The following is a 16,464-nucleotide window of genomic DNA, read 5'->3' as shown; positions in this document are numbered from 1 at the left end:
CACCGCGAGAGAGGTGCGTGAAGAAGGCTGGAAAATTAGTGTGCGGCAGCTGTTGGAGCAGCAGCCCATCATGCAGCGTCTTGAATTTCTCTTTTGTTTTTTTCTATTCAAGGATTTCGCTTTTTAATACCTTTCGGCTCGGACGCCCAGCAGCCAGACTTCATCGTTATAACCAATAATGCGGCATCGGGGCATTATAGTAAGTGGGTTATTTCACCATGGAAAACATACAAAAGTTGACGGTGCAGCAGCTTCTCATTGCTATAATGGATATATTGTTAAAAACAGTATCGTTATAAGTGGGTTCGACTGCAGTATTCTGCACAGGATTACTTCTCCAGAAATTTAAGAAAATGGGAATGTATATGTGTCTCCGGCACACCCTTTGATAATTCTACAAAAGACATGTCGCATTCAGTGGTCTGCTTATTCCCAGTGCCAGTGCTTCCAAACCAAGGCTCAGTGGAGCCCTAACAGCTGGGCGGTTATGAAACAGCCTGGCAATGGACATGTCGTAAAAAGTTGAGTGACATCGAAGCTCCACATCTGGTTTAACCTTCCGAACGTAGAAAAAACTTAAATATGTCCTCTGGAGATGTAGACACCATTCATAAGGGTCCACATACAGGCTTTCTATGAGACTACTCATGAAAGAGCCTGTAGCAAGGTGTATACCCAAATGGTGAACAGGATCTAGCATCTTCAAAGCATTAAGTGCAGCAGCGTTATAGACTATGGCTCCGTAGTCTAGGCGGGACCGTATAAGGATTTTGTAGAACCTCAAAAGGCCCCTCCAGTCACTTCTCCAATATGTCCGAGACATGAGCATCAGTAAATTCATTGTCTTCAAGCACTTCGGTCTCAGATGCCCGATGTGAGGAACAAAAGTTAGTTTGGAGTCTAAGATAATACCTAACCTAAAGATTTATGTTCGTGGCTGACAGATAGCCTGCTGTCCATTAAGGTCAATAGCGGGTCAGGCATTATACTTCTCTTGATCAAGAAGAGAATGTACATGCTTTTTTAAGGGTTTAATTTAAATCTATTCTGGTCAGCCCACTTAGACAGTTTGTTTAAGCTAAGCTGTACATGCTGCTGAGAGATAGAAATATTACATGATTTAAAACCTATTTGTAAGTCATCCACATATACAGAATAAGACATTGTGCATGGTATGACACTACACGGCGCATTCATTTTTACAATGAATACAATACAGCTCAGCACATCACCTTGCGGTATGCCTATTTCCTCTGTAAATAGATAAGACGCTTCCAACCCTAACAAGAAACCTGCGATCAGAGAGCTAGCTTTGAATCACATTCAAAACGTTGCCCAGGACTACCATTGAAGCCAGTTCACGGAGAATTCCAAAAGGCCCCAAGTTGTGTCGTATGCCCCCCCCACCCCCCATATCTAAAAATACTGATAATAAAAACTGTTTGTACACAAAGGCACCGCGGATTCGCCTTGATGCAGACAAGGTGATTTGTTGTGGACCTACCCTTCCTAAAACTGCACTGCAAGGGGTCTAGTAATTTGTTGATTTCAGGATAACAGATCAGGAGTCAGTTTACCATTTTCTCAAACAGTTGGCATAGGCAGCTTGTCAGGGCTATAGGCCTATAACTGCTGGTCAAATATGAGTCCTTGCCCTCTTTGAGACTAGGTATTACGAGTGCTTCCTTCCAGTCGGATGATACATAGATGGCAGAGAATATGGCACTAAAAAATTATAGGAGTGTTTTATGTGCTTTGAGGTATGAGTGTTCAATCATATTGTAAACTATTTGATCGTTTATAGGGGCCGATCTATTACTACAATTTAGTTCAGCCTGAAATTACGCCGTGTTAAATGGACAGTTGTAAGTTCCTTTCTATTTCCTTTCCGATGCAGAGGCAGTCACTCCGCTTGTCACTGTTATCTAAGGAATGCATCTGCGTAATGAGACGAACTAGAAATGTACTCAAGAGTATCTCCTTCTATAGTTAATGATGGTAGAGGATGAGTTTCACGGCTTTTTATTTTGTTTATCGTGTTCCAGGCTTATCTTTCATCTGTATAAGAATTTATGCTAGAGATGTATTTTTGCTATCTTTCCCTTTTGGCACGGCTTTTTGGCTACCTTCCGACTTTATTTCCTTGAAGCTGATCAAGTTCTTGGAAGTTGGGGAATTGCGAAGGTGACTCCAAGCCTAATTTTGATTTCTGCGAGCTTCCTTACACTCCTCATTCTACCAAGGAACACGTCATTTGGAGGGCAATCCATTTGTTTCGGGGAGAGATATTGACACCGTATCAACAGTAAAGGCTGTAAAATATGACACTGCATCATCGATGGGAAGAGTGGAGACGTCTTCCCAGGTCAGGTGTGTGAGTTCTTTATACCACTTCCAGTCGGCTGACTCGACTTTTCAGTGAGGGAGAGTACTCATCACCTTTTGTTAATTTAATGACAAATGGCAAATGGCCATTCCCATAGGGATTCTTGATCATTCCATTCTACATACTGTACTAGATGCAATGCTTAAATCGATAGATGAGACTGTTTTGTTTGCTATGCTGTAAAAAACTACATTTTGATCTTGCCATCCCTTGAGTAGCTCACTTTCAATAGGATCAAGTTGGTCATCTTGAGAGATGACACTGTGGACAGTGTCTAAGGATCGGTGTGGGCCCACTGAAACAGGAATGTCTCCAACAGCAATGAATTTGGACAATCTGCTGTACTGAATGTTGTCACAAACTTCACGAAGGTCGCCACTTCCCATCTTAGTTACTTTGTAGCCTGGGCCGATTGATTCTGTCAAAGATATTGCCACAACAAAAGGAGATATTGTACTCACTCTCTTTTATTTATTTATTTATTTATTTATTTATTGTCATACTCTCAAGGCCCGGGGGCATTACAGAGAGGAGTGATGATTATTACAAACAAATTCGTTAACAACATTCTTGAAGTTTGTGGCGTCAGAAATGGCAGTGATGGACGCAGGGAGGCGGTTCCAGTCATTCGTCGTTCTCGGTAAAAAGGAATCAAAATAAACGTTGGTGCGACAAGTTGGAACTTCAACCTTAAAACGATGATCTGTGCATGACGATATGTATGATGGCGAGGAGATTAGTTCATCCTTAAGTGTTTCGTTAATGTAATAAATCTTGTGAAAAAGGCATAGGCGAAAGTATTTACGACGTAACTCTAGGTTAGGCAAGTCAAGGGTTAGTTTCATTGACGAGACACTTGCATGACGAGAATAATTCAAAATCAATTCAAATTCAAGCGATCAGGAAGTGGAGGGAAATTGGACGTCACAAATAATATTACTATATTTGGCAGGTATGGCTGCCACCCACCTGGAGCCCAACCAGGGGAATGGCACAGGATGGAAACTATTCAGTTATGTGATCGCCAATGGTACATCCCCACTATAACCAAATACATACAGTATACCCAAGGCTGGATATAATCACAAGTTTAACATTTCAGACCTTGGGGAGCAGAACAACAAAAACACTGATTTCTTCCCAGTTTTCCTGTTTAAAAGTAACATCCTATTTTTACTCCCTGAATTTAAAAACGACAACAAAACCCAGAAATGAAGAATGGCGTCATCGTGAAATGTCACCTTTTTTGGTGGTAGTTCCTCGTCAAACTGCATGCCCCTACAGCTGTAGTAGTGGACAGCACCAGCAACGTGACCGGCAGTCTGCATGATGACCTTTGGTCGCCGGTTGAGGTGCAGTTCAAAGTCTTGAATCACCTCCAGCACATCACCAGGAAAAGCCTGCGGTTAGAGCCAAATGAATACTTACAACAACAACAATAAAATAAAACAACAAATTCATTCATCATACGTTAAAGTTATGGTTGTGCAAATATTCAAAATTTTAAATATGAATAAATAATTCATGCTATTCCATTCATATTCAATTTGAGAGTTCACTATTCAAAGTTATCGATTATTCGTTTTGTTCGAACATTCAGATACAAGAAGAGTTTTTGAAATGTGCAGGAGAAAAGACTGATTGATGTGAGTGGAGAGCCTTCTGAATGATTCTGCTGCAGGAGAATCGGGGTTGCCGTGCAGATGCACACGTTTGCGAGCGAATGCATGAAAGAAATAATTTACACACAATAGTTTTCAGTTGTTAAACATTCATGCTATGAATTTTATCTCCAGATTTAGGCAAATCTATTATTTGGGCAATGTGACTATGTTTGCATACCTTTAAAATGATGTATGGTTATTGTATGGTAGCGTGCTTCACTTCTTCAATGTGCAGTACAGTTCTAGGTGCGTATACTGACATACTTTTTGTTTGTTGAATTACTGTGACTGTCATGGTGCCCCAGATACAGTCACACTTAGTTGTTCTCATTAACAAGTTTTTCAAATGAGCTAAAATGCAGTTGATAACAAAATTGAACATATCAAATTTATCATAAATGTATAAAAAATGCCAAACACACTACACAGGAGCTTTCATGTTTTAGTTTGTTTAGAAGTGATCAAATATTCTACATTCGATTCAATATTTGAAGCATGTTTTTCTAGAAGATTCGTATTTGACTCGATTAGAAAATTTTGCAACTCACATAGCCCTAGTTAAAATACATGATGCTGTAGGACAGCAAAGAAAGCAGTCAGATGAACAGCTTGACAAAGGTACTGGACTGTGCACTGGCAACATCCCAGTGCTCAAAGATGGCAAAGACACACACACACACACACACACACGATCAAGTTGCTTCCACAAACATTGGTTCAATTCACTTGTGCAACAATCTAGATAAACATCCAAAAGGAAAAAAGAACACTGCAAAGAAAAATGACAACATCCTTACAAATCACTCAATGACCAGGCAACAATGAAACCCCAAGCTTCAGTTAGGATGTGCACACATAAATGTGCAGCTCTCTGAAAATGCATCTGGACTCAGTGTCATTAACACTTGGCATGCGACATGATCTACGCGTTCACCCTACAACGAGGTGCCAGGAAAGCATCAAAAGGCCTGTCTATCCCTGGCTCACACTAGTGCCAACTCATCCGCAGCACTTTTAAGAAAGAAATATGTAGGAAAATCATTTTACTCAATTTACTTGGACAGATTACCAATTTTACTTAGACAAATTACCATATGAGTGGTAACCAGAAAAAATTCAGTGGTGATGTAGCAGTAAAGCAAGAAAAATGCATTAGCATTATGTGGGAACTTATTCAGGTCCCGTATCTATGACTTAAACCATATTCATCACATTGCAAAATGTTGTTCAGAAGCTCACTTGACACTTGCCCTGTCTCTTTGAGGAACGAAGTGCAACTAACGGTGGTTTGCAGAAGACCACCATCAATTGCTCTCTCTTTCTCTCTCTCTCTCTCTCTCTCTCTCTCTCTCTCTATATATATATATATATATATATATATATATATATATATATAGTTACAATGTAGTGACTGTGACTGATTACATGACAAAAATAGCAAAGTGCAACATCATTATACAATATTAATACGCAACAAATTCAGGTTATCATGGAACGTTTCACGATTGGAGATGAATGCAATGTGATCTGGGAGACTGTTCCAATGTGCAAAAGCTCTCGGTACTGGTGATAAGTTAAATGGCTGCGTTTGACCAAGAACACCCATGAAACTAAATGTGTTGTGAATGCGACGAGATGTGTGCACAGGAGCATGAAGTGGCAAACAGCAAAAATTATTACTATAGATGTACCTGAGAAACAAACATAAAAGAGAAATGACGCGGCGATCTTCTAATAACTTAAATACAAGGTCTTGGTTTATTCGGGTAATGCTCGAATGATAGTCGTAGTTGCCAGAGATGAACCTGGCTGCCCTATTCAGTACGGCTTCCAACATACGGATTACATAATCTTGATATGGTGGACCGTGTGGATGAAGCGTATTCTAGTTGTGGGTGCACATAATATATGCTAGCTTTCGTACATTAGAAGGCGCATTACGCCAGTTTCTACGAAGGTAGCCGAGAGATTGAGAAGCTTTGGATGAGACAGTTGCGATATATGCGTTGTCCAGGATAAGTCCGACGAAAGATAAACGCCAAGATATTTGTACGATGGAGCAGCCGAAACTACGGTATTATTAATCGAATAGTGGAACACTGAGTTAGTGCGGCTTTCGACTAAATGAGATTAACTTGCATTTGGAGGCATTAAGGGACATGACCATGACGACCATTACTTTACTGACCATTAGTTTCATTCAGCTGCCGTTAACCGCTTTTTTAAAATTCTTGGTTCAAGTTACGAGAAACAACCTGTATATGAAAATTATTTATTAGACTGGGAAAGCTTAGGAGTGAAGATCAATGGCGAATTTCTCAACAACCTTCGGTTTGCAGGTGACACTGTCCTGTTCAGCATCACTGGGCATAAATTGCAACCGACTGAGGATCTTGAAAGAGAAACTGTAACAGTAGGGTTGAAGATTATTATGCGGAAGACAAAGGCAATGTTCAATAGCCTGGCAAGGAAACAAGAATTCATGATCACCAGTCAGCCTATAGAGTCTACGCAGGAGTGTTTGTCTAGACCAACAAAAACTGATCATGAGAAGGAAATTTACAGAAGAATAAAAATAGGTTGAAGTGCACATGGCAGGCATTAACAAATCCTGACTGGAATCTCCCCACTGTCCTTGAAAGGAAAAGTGTACAATCATTGCATTCTACTGGTGCTAACATATGGGGCAGAAACTTGGAGGTTGACAAAGAAGCTCAAGAACAAGTTAAGGACCATACAAAGAGCGATGGAATGAAAAATTTTACATGTAATGTAAATAAACAGGAAGAGAGCGGTGTGGATCAGAGAGCAAACAGGGATAGCCGATATTCTAATTGACATTAAGAGAAATAAATGGAGTTGGGCTGGCCATTTCAAGAATGTGTAGGGTAGATAACCGGTGGACCATTAGATTAATAGAATGGATGCCAAGAGAAGGGAAGCGCTGTTGAGGATGGCAGAAAATTAGGTGGAGTGACGAAATTAGGAAATTTGCAGGTGCATGTTGGAATGAGCTAGTGCAAGGCAGGGGTAATTGGAGATCGCTGGGAGAGGCCTTTGTCCCGCCAGTGGACATAAAAGTAGGCTAATGATGACGATATGAACATTAATTCAGGCATGTGCATCGACATTTGCAAGACTTGTGACAATGTAGGTCTCAGAGATGTGTGTGTGTGTGTGTGTGTGTGTGCGCGTGTGTGCACGTGCATGTGTGTGTGTGACCTTGTACATGCACTGTTCATTGTACATTCTTATACTGTGGTGTATGGCATATTCTCGTGATGTCCACTGCAGATAGCATTGCACTTGTGTTCTAGCTTTTGAATTTAGATTGCAAACTAGTAGTTTTTTGAGTCACGACTTGTGAACTACTCAAGGGATCTTGTTTTTGAATGCTTTTGCATTGCCATGGTTTTCGTATTCCAAGAATGTTCATCTTTTTATTGCACGTCAGAGCAGAGGAGTAGCCGGCGCCTTGCAGAGGTGCAAGAATCGCCTTACATACGTTTAAAATATAAAAGGGGGGAGAATGGCTGTACCCTGCCACGAACTTCCCAACAGGTGGGTGTCCCAAGTGTCCTAGAACTCCCGTAGTTGCCAAGCACCGGGCAGGAAGCGTGCTTGTACCTTCTTTACCAGCAGGCACCCAGTGGCAACACTTGCCTGCCTGCAACGGATGCTCGACTATTTCCCCAAAACTGTGATGAGAGAAGGGGCACTCGGAGACCACAAATCTCTATGGGGCCCTCTTTTGAAACAAAAACCCATACGAACAACCGAGCACCTGGCACTTGGGGTGATGGTGGGAGAGTGTGAGGATGAGAAAGACGGCAGCTAGATAAACGAATGGCGCTACCTTGAAAATTGTCTAAGGAGCTTATGGGTGACATGCGACAGGTGCTAACTGGTTAGTTGTCAAGGAACTGTGGTAACAATGGAACATTTGCTTTTTAGTCACAAGATGACAGCACAGTAGAACAGGGCAGCATTAAAATAGTCCCTTTTCTTGTATTGTAAAGCTACTTCCTGTGCAATGACATTTGCCAAGCTAATGGCCGCTTAGCTGGTTTTGCAGTCGGTATATGAAAATGTAAAGTTATCATCCACCCAAATGTAACACGAAGCTACAGAGGAAACGCATACGCATTTCTTGGGTAGATTTGTGCTAGTCGGGTCAATGACAATTTTTCCCTTTCCTGAACTTTCGTCCACCTTGCGGGGTTCTGCAGAACTGATATGCCATAGTCGGAGTATATGTGCACAGTCTACATGATTTAAAAGCTGGGGAAACGGAAACACAAATGTTGCAATGGATCCATGTGCAACAGACAAGCATCAGTGTCTAGATTTCACACTTGATTTCAATGATGACTTACAATAGCTGACACCTTGCGGACAAAAAATTAGTGCCATCTTGAAGTCACTTGACGAACAATTTTCGCGCAGACCGTAAACCTCACACCAACCAGCTTGAGTGCCAGTCTTGTAATACAAAAGGGAAGTAACTAAATGAACAGCTTCATCGTAAGATCAGCTGCTCAATACCTTGGAACAAAGCGAGGCCATCATTTTATGGAGGCTGTAGCACCTGTATCTTCCCACTTATTTTTGTTTTGGTTGCACTCGAGACATTTTATAATAACCATGCATTTCAGTTTATTACTCCGTTTTATCCATAGTAGACAACGCTACGGAAATGACACAACTAGTGTGATTGGAGAAGTATCTCTCCACGCACAGTGCAGTTGTTTTTGATCTGCAAATGCTTTCAACGGAATAACTGATGTACTTCGTATATTGCAACTATAACTTGTGAGCATCAGATTAGGCCAAATCGCATATTATTTATACACTTTTGCGATTCTTGCATGCGGTGTACTGTATTTTGGTCACAAGCGCAAGCAATGCATTGTGGCCACTGGTCACAGGAAAGCGTCCTGCTGGTTTTTCGGTGGTAGATTGGTTCAAGCCTACGATGCCTTTCCTGTAGTAATTGTTATATTTTCCAACATAAACACATGAGACGATGTTACACTGAATTCTACGGTGCATACCTATGTCTTTCTTTCATACGTGATCTAATGTTATTTGCTCGCACATGTAATTAATCAATTTATTAATGGATTTTATTGGTGCTAGGGCCATGGTAATCGGTTTTCAATGGTGCATGAACTGTGAATGCAACAAGGCAGTAAAAGGGCCTTAGAAGTGTCGGTGGCTGTGGGGTGCCTGAAAGATGTATTTATTAAAACTATGAATATGGATGTGATGAGGTACGATGTGATCATAAACCATTCTGGCTCATGAATGCAGTACCTCTAGTCTTTGTGCATTGCCCGCTACGTATGAAAATGACTACAGGAAGCAGACACAGATGTCTGCATTCAATCCAGAAGCAACTTTCCGCATAACAGTCCAGGATTGGTTGTGTTGACAACATATGGAAAAAGAATGAGGTCATGCGATGCTCAAACATAATGAAGCCTACTCTCCTGGTAAACAAAAAGAGAGAATGGTGGCCGATGCCATGATGTATTTTTATGCCATATGTCTCAAATTTGTACAACGCTCTTTGAATGTACAGCGAGCCTCAAAGTGCGACAAGAATCGCAATATTCGCAGCCTTAGACAACACAAATACAGTTGGCAAAGATCAGTAAGCACAAGTATAACAGAAATGAGCATTGTAAATATTGAGACAATGTTGTTACTTCTTTTAGACATCTCATGCATGGGCCTAGACATATCTATACGTTTTTAATGACCCAAGTGCCCATGGGGCATCACTTAGGGGGAAGAAAGGATAAAATGGCTGGAGAAATAGCAAAATACGCGAGAAATACAATGAAAGTGAAATAACATGATACAAACTAGCGTGTATTATACAATGTACAATGGCAGTAGACAACAGTTAGCATGTACGTAAATCATATAATACAGTGAACTAAAAAAAATTTAAAAAGGAACACAAACTATAAAGCAATTCATACAAGCAAGGAAAACAGAACAAGCCATAAGCAAAGCAGCAGCTGGCTGTGTTGTGGTCTTGGCATTATGAGAAGCAATGCACTAAGCGCATTCTCAAATGAATTAATGTTGTTTATGAAGACAATGCCTTGAGGATGCTCATTCCATTCATCCACATGTAACGCTAATGAACAGAAGGTCTTGGAAAATATTACACATACCCTACAGGGACAACTAATGGGAAACCTTAAAAAAGTTTAGACTCATGAAGTAGTTTTCGAAAACTCCATTTTCGTCAATTATCTGGTAATAGGTTGATTACCAGAAGAGCTAATGAAGGCCAAACATTCATTTTTAGATATCGTGCCGAAAAGTCAGAATCGGTATGTTAGTGTTATGTCACGGATTTCAACATGTTTTATGTATTTGGGCAGTTGTTGACCAGTATTACCTCTCGAGATTACTGATTTCAGTCTTTGGCTCCTATAGATTGCAATGCAGTTCACCTTACCAATGAAAAATTGACTGGGGCTGAGTAAATACCGTCAAAATGCATGTCGTCACGGTGAGCTGGCACTTGCACGAACTTCAACCCGGCGTCGCCATCTGCATTTTGCTTTTTACATCTTTTCTGGCTTACTAAGCCTCAACTCACAGCAAGAGTGGCTTTTTTAGCATTGCAGAAGAGTAATTTAATAATAGAGCTCTCAACTCATGATGCTTTAAGAGTACATTTTCCAATGCCACATTGGATATATATATTAAAAGGACTTTCACAGAGCCAGTGCATACTTGGCATAATTAAAAGCGCAAAGAATAAGCACAATGTGAAAGAAAAGGAGTGGACAAAGGACAACCACTGCCATCAACTCTTTATACCATAGTGTCATCTTGAATTATACATACATGATTTGCGCATGCGCAGATGCGTTAATGGAAACAGAAAAAAGATAGGTTTGACTATGTGATACACACCTCAAAGAAACAAAGAAACAGAAGGCTCACTGATGCAGCCCTCCTCCCTCTTTTCTTACGTGAAATATTTTCAGTAGCAAACGAGTTTGCTGACCAACTTTTGAGGGCAATTTTCACTTCCCAAAACAATGCCCGACCACCACAAGAGTTTATGTGCTCTGCCAAGTATGTGCGTTCATTATTTCTTTTGTTCAAGGCAAAACAGCTCCCCTGTGGCCACTCCTTTCCTTTTGTAGTGTGTTTTTCGCACTCTTTAATGATGTCTAATTGATATATATACTTCATGAGCACTAAGCTGCAGCGAACCATTCAGAAGCTTTAAGGAACAACTGGCCCAGGAGCCGATATGCTCCGACGTGTTTCACACGATAACATGCACAAAATGGGATGGTGCTGCGAGTTATATGGCTGTCTCACGGTTGACTTCTGATCGCGATCAAACCCGATCCGGACCAAATTTCTCGGTCGTGATTGGCTCCTTTGTGCAAGCTGCGCGAGGGAGCTAATTGCAGTGGAGAATTTTGATCTGGATCAAGCTTGATCGCAATCAAAAGTGGCCGTGTGACACTGGTGGTACACAATGTTAGTGGCAAGAAAATGATAGTCGACGATATGGAAATCGGCACCCATATCCTCAAACCAACTCATAGAAGCCTCCTTATGTTTGATAATTGCAAGCAATATTTTACTCTCGTGACGGCAGAAGTGCTTTCATTTGACGAGTTTGTACTTGCTGGAGCTTAGCACACAGTACACCAACACTGACCATTCTAAACACACTATTCATAGCACACGTGATGCTGAGCAAACAGCCTCAAGTTCACTCTACAAGCTGCCCAAACTGGCCGGCTGTAAGGCGGTTAAGCCCTTCTTTACTTAAGTAACCCTCAGCTCTGCATTTAGGCAGAAGTGTCATCCTCTCGAGAATAAACAATATTTATTCATGTTATGTGACTAAATTGTGCTAATTTACGCTGCAGCGGCCAACCACGTCGCGCGAGATTCAGAAACAATTACGCACGAGGCGACGCTATTTGTGTCAAATTTTGCACGGAACACTGATAGAACATGAAAACGATGCCTTGTTCCAGGCGGCGGATGAACACATGCAAGCGCCAACAGCTGCTCACCTGCTTGACTCTGGCGAAGCATGCACTCATGCACTGATCGTACGGGTCCTTCAGCGAAGAGTTCCGGTTGTCCAGGATGAAAGGCAAGAACGCCTTCTCAAACGTCGACGGTGTGCTGATCGCCACGAAACACACTGTGTCCGGGTGGTACGGGAACTTGAACACGTCCGGCACGCATTCGTTGTACCACGAAATCTGGAAGCACCGGCGACACGCACAGGTGAATGACTACCGCGAGCTCCAACTCGGCATATCTCTGGCCCACATGTAATCTTGCGGAGACAGAAAGAAAGCTGCACGTTATCAGGAGTCGTCAAAACACGACGTGGCCTTGAACCGCTCCGTACTGTGGAGTACAGGCGACTGACTTATTTCCTCCAAGAATTCAGAGCAGGCGCTTGCTGTTGCTGGTTGAAGGTTGGCCTGCCGTGCTAATAATCCGCTAATATTCTTTCTTTTTTCTTTTTCGTACTGCGCGAGTTAGCTGGCTTTGACCTCCGTCAAAGTGTTATTGAATATCGCCTTACCTTGAAAGGGTATGTTTCGATGCCCACGGGTGACAGAAGCTGCTCTAGTACAGCAGCTATGCTGTCGATCTGCATCGCAACAGGAGCTCTGCGATGCCCCGTTATTAAACGCACTGGTGCTTCGCGGCGTTCTCGCAAGGATGCCGGTCAATGGTGAAATGCGCTTCAATAAACCGCCGCGCCACATGCGCACACCTCGCACGACGACATGCGAAACACGCGCTGCGGATATGCCGGGTGCATAAAATACGATACGGCCTCCGAGATCAAACGCTAGTATTATATGCAATCTCGGAGGCAATGCATAGCAAAAAGAGTTTAGAAATGTACTCACTAGATGGTCGTACTAACGCAACTTTTTTTTTTCTTGCCTAAATCTTACCACCAACTCGATATGGAACTTCGTAATAACTTGTTTTCTATGTCACTATAGTGCCATAGTGTCGCCACGCTTTCTAACGAGGCGAATGGGTTGTAAATACTAGCGCAACTATATCTTAAACCGCTTAATTTATGAAATCAAGAGTTTGACGAAAACTCGTCTGGTCAGGATTGCCCATAGTCAGCGTAGAATAAAGAATAGTCAAGGGTTAAACGGACGCCGACCAAAAACATTAAAAGAAGTCAAATAAAACTTTACGCTGAACTTCTGTTGAAAGGGTCTTCGTGCACATATGGGAGAAGTAACCACAGAGCGCCTGAGCGCCCCTTCCAACCTCAACGAGAAGGCCCACCCAGCTGCGCCAGAACTAGCCCACCGCGGCTCGGACAGTGACGGCCCAACACCCCGCAACCCCCAGGGAGGTGGGGAGGACATGCGCGGTGGCGATGGAGAACACGGAGGAGGCGACGACGACGATCGAAGCAGCGATACAAGACGATTGGTTATGTACCACGACATACTGACACACTATTCAAAACAAAGAGAAGCTATACCCACTGTGATATGCACTTGACGTTGTGCTTGTGTTGTGAGACGTCCTTAATTGTGGAACTCAACATATAAGCCAAAGAAGGAAGAAGCCACAGCCCGGGAAAATAGGTGGCGGATAATGAAAAAAATGGCAGAAGAAAGAGGAGAGCGTGCGCTGCGGGGCTGGGAAGCGCAGATCGGGCGCAGGGAGAGTTTCGCCAGGGCTCTAACGGTTCGAAATCCACGGCCAGGCTTCCAATTGTGATCTTGTCTCGTATCTGAAAGGGGATTGGCCACACTTTAACTGCTTGTAGCACTTGGTTTTTTATATAGGTGCGCTTTTTTCTTCTTTTCTTTTTTCAGGGACCGTGAATGCGCGCGGTTTCCTGTCCTAGGCCAGGGCTCGCCCTGCAGCTTTGCCTGCACACTGGTGTCGGTGCCCCTGGAGTGTTTTTTTTTTTTTTTCGCAATGGAAAAAAAATAATTATGGGGTTTTACGTGCCAAAACCACTTTCTGATTATGAGGCACGCCGTAGTGGAGGACTCCGAAAATTTCGACCATCTGGGGATCTTTAACGTGCACCTAAATCTAAGTACACAGGTGTTTTCGCATTTCGCCCCCATCGAAATGCGGCCGCCATGGCCGGGATTCGATCCCGCGACCTCGTGCTCAGCAGCCCAACACCATAGCCACTGAGCAACCACGGCGGGTTTTCGCAATGGAGTCAACACGTACCTTGCCCGTGGCGATCGTTCCCACAGAAGGTGGATTCATTCGGTTGACAGAAATTTTCTAGGAGGAGCTGTGCAATAACCGAACATTGTCAAATCAATTGTGAAATCCCATTTTTATTTATCTTCATTACCGAAATGAACCGACCCCGTAAGTTGCAGCCTTGAAGTACTTAGGGATAACTTATGACGGTAAGATAAACTGGCAGCAACAAATCGAATGCTAGAAAAGCGGAACATGGCATCGTTGCGCCGGTTCAGTATAATGAAAACACAGGGATGCGTAGAGCTACGTTGCTTATGATTTATAAACTTTGCGTACGCCCCATTCTCGAATTTGCATGGCTGTGTCCTTTTTTCAGGGTGTGCAGCATACAAACTAAAAGACCTTTAATATTGCTAGAAAAGCAGGCGCTACGCCTCTGCCTTGGGCTGCCAAGTTTCGTGGTTAACACTGTATTTTATTAGGAGTCTGGAATCATTCCGCTTGAATCCAGATTTAAGCAACTTACTGTCCTGACCTTCTTGAAGTTTTATGATCCATTTCAGTTTTATTTTCCATTTGCAAACCGTTTTCTTCAATTCTGACGTATTATTAAATTTTCATAACAGGTTGGCGGCATTACCAAAAGCCACAAGTTGTTCTTGTTCAGGAAACTTCAAGTTGGTCTGCCGAACCTGATTTCTCCAATATCTAATTCGTTCAAGGTAAAACTTATCTTTGGTGATATTTTTCCAAAACACGCAAAACTTCTTCCGGCGCGCACATTTGAAGGTCTCCTTCAAGATCATCTTAATCAATTTCCGCACGTCTCACCTAATAATTTCAACGGATGTATCACAAAATTTAGAGAAGGCCGGTGTTGACATCTTTTCAATTCATCTTAACTGGTCTTTTGCTCTCCGTCTCGCCGATTACACTCCAGTATTCCTTGCTGAATTCCTGGCGATAATTCTGGCCTTCCGAAAATTGGGTCCACAAATACCTAAGGTAATAGTGGCTACAGACGCGCTTTCGGTCTGTACACATTTAACTTCCACTAACAAGCCACAATTAGTACATGACCGGGGTAGTTGGAGAAGTATGGGAGAGGCCTTTGCCCTGCAGTGGGCATAACCAGGCTGATGATGATGATGAACCGGTCACACCTGTTGAGTATATTTTTGACTCTTGTCCAAGACAATTTGTCGGAAGTCCGCTTTGTCTGGGCCCCCGGACACAGTGGAATATTTTTAAATGTATCAGCCGATTCACTCGCATCGTCAGCGCTAAATGGTCCGGTGTTAAATGTTCTTCCTGATTTTTCTTTTATAACAGGAGCCAAATTCAGATGCCTTTTATTGTTGACTTGTAATGAATCATCCACACTTTCTGCACATGATTTTCAATATCTTAAATTTCAGTCGAACACGAGCAAATGCCTTTCACGCCAATGCAAGATGACGTTAGCAAGTTTCCGCTGTCGAGTTCCCCGCCTAAATTTTTACCTTCATAGATCTGGTCTACCGATAACTAACCTCTGCTCTTCTTGTAATGAACCGGAAACTATTGACCATTTCTTCCTTTCTTGCCGCCGCTTCTCCTGCTTTCGCAAGATGTTCCCCATTTTTCAAGCTAGAAAATTAGGTTTAGCAGTTACACCAAACATTTTGTCTTTCGGTGCCTGTCAATTAGGCCCAAGCCATGGTTCGATGATCAGTGCTCTGCGCAAGTTCATTGAAGCATCCGGAAAGTTACGCTGCTAGCGTACCGACCATGGGAGATTTCATTTTATTGTTGTATTTCCTTAGCTTCTCAGTTTGATTTATTTAAAAATTCTTTTTTTGATGTATAGGTACTCACAAAATCGGTGTTATCAGCTAATTGCCAATTGATTCGTTCTAAATGTTTGCCCTTATAATCCTTTTGGTATGTTGTTGGGTGTTCGTTTCATTCTATACAGTGTGGCCAATCCCCACCGTGGGTACGAGCCATGTCTTGAGGCAACAACAAGACGGGTGGCAAGGAGCCGGCGCCGGGTCGTGGAGCGGGAAAAAGAAAAGCGTGCCCAGGCGGAGCCTGGAGGCAGCCCTGCTATTCCAAAGGACCGAACTGTCCCGGTGAATGTCCGCGGACAACGGTACACGCGGACGAACCGAGCCTGGTGGATGGAGCCGACTGACCGGTCAG

The 16,464-nt window shown here is 42.6% G+C and overlaps 1 protein-coding gene across 1 annotated transcript in view; it reads right to left on the bottom strand.

The window, feature by feature from the left end:
* The window catches only part of LOC126517598 (cyanocobalamin reductase / alkylcobalamin dealkylase-like), a 30,246-nt gene extending 17,211 nt beyond the window's left edge, over positions 1 to 13,035 (bottom strand). Inside the window, exons 1-3 of the mRNA XM_050167367.3 lie at positions 12,650 to 13,035; positions 12,123 to 12,317; positions 3,628 to 3,786 (exon numbers count right to left, since the gene is read on the bottom strand). Coding sequence (XP_050023324.1) covers positions 3,628 to 3,786; positions 12,123 to 12,317; positions 12,650 to 12,724 — 429 coding nt within the window. The 5' untranslated portion in view covers positions 12,725 to 13,035. The remainder of the gene's footprint in view (positions 1 to 3,627; positions 3,787 to 12,122; positions 12,318 to 12,649) is intronic.
* Between the last annotated feature and the right edge of the window lie 3,429 nt (positions 13,036 to 16,464).

The sequence above is a fragment of the Dermacentor andersoni genome, chromosome 11 (genome assembly GCF_023375885.2).
Source record: "Dermacentor andersoni chromosome 11, qqDerAnde1_hic_scaffold, whole genome shotgun sequence".
NCBI classification, from domain to species: domain Eukaryota; kingdom Metazoa; phylum Arthropoda; class Arachnida; order Ixodida; family Ixodidae; genus Dermacentor; species Dermacentor andersoni.
Note: the sequence above shows the minus strand (reverse complement) of the source record. Positions and strands in the feature narration are given on the sequence as shown.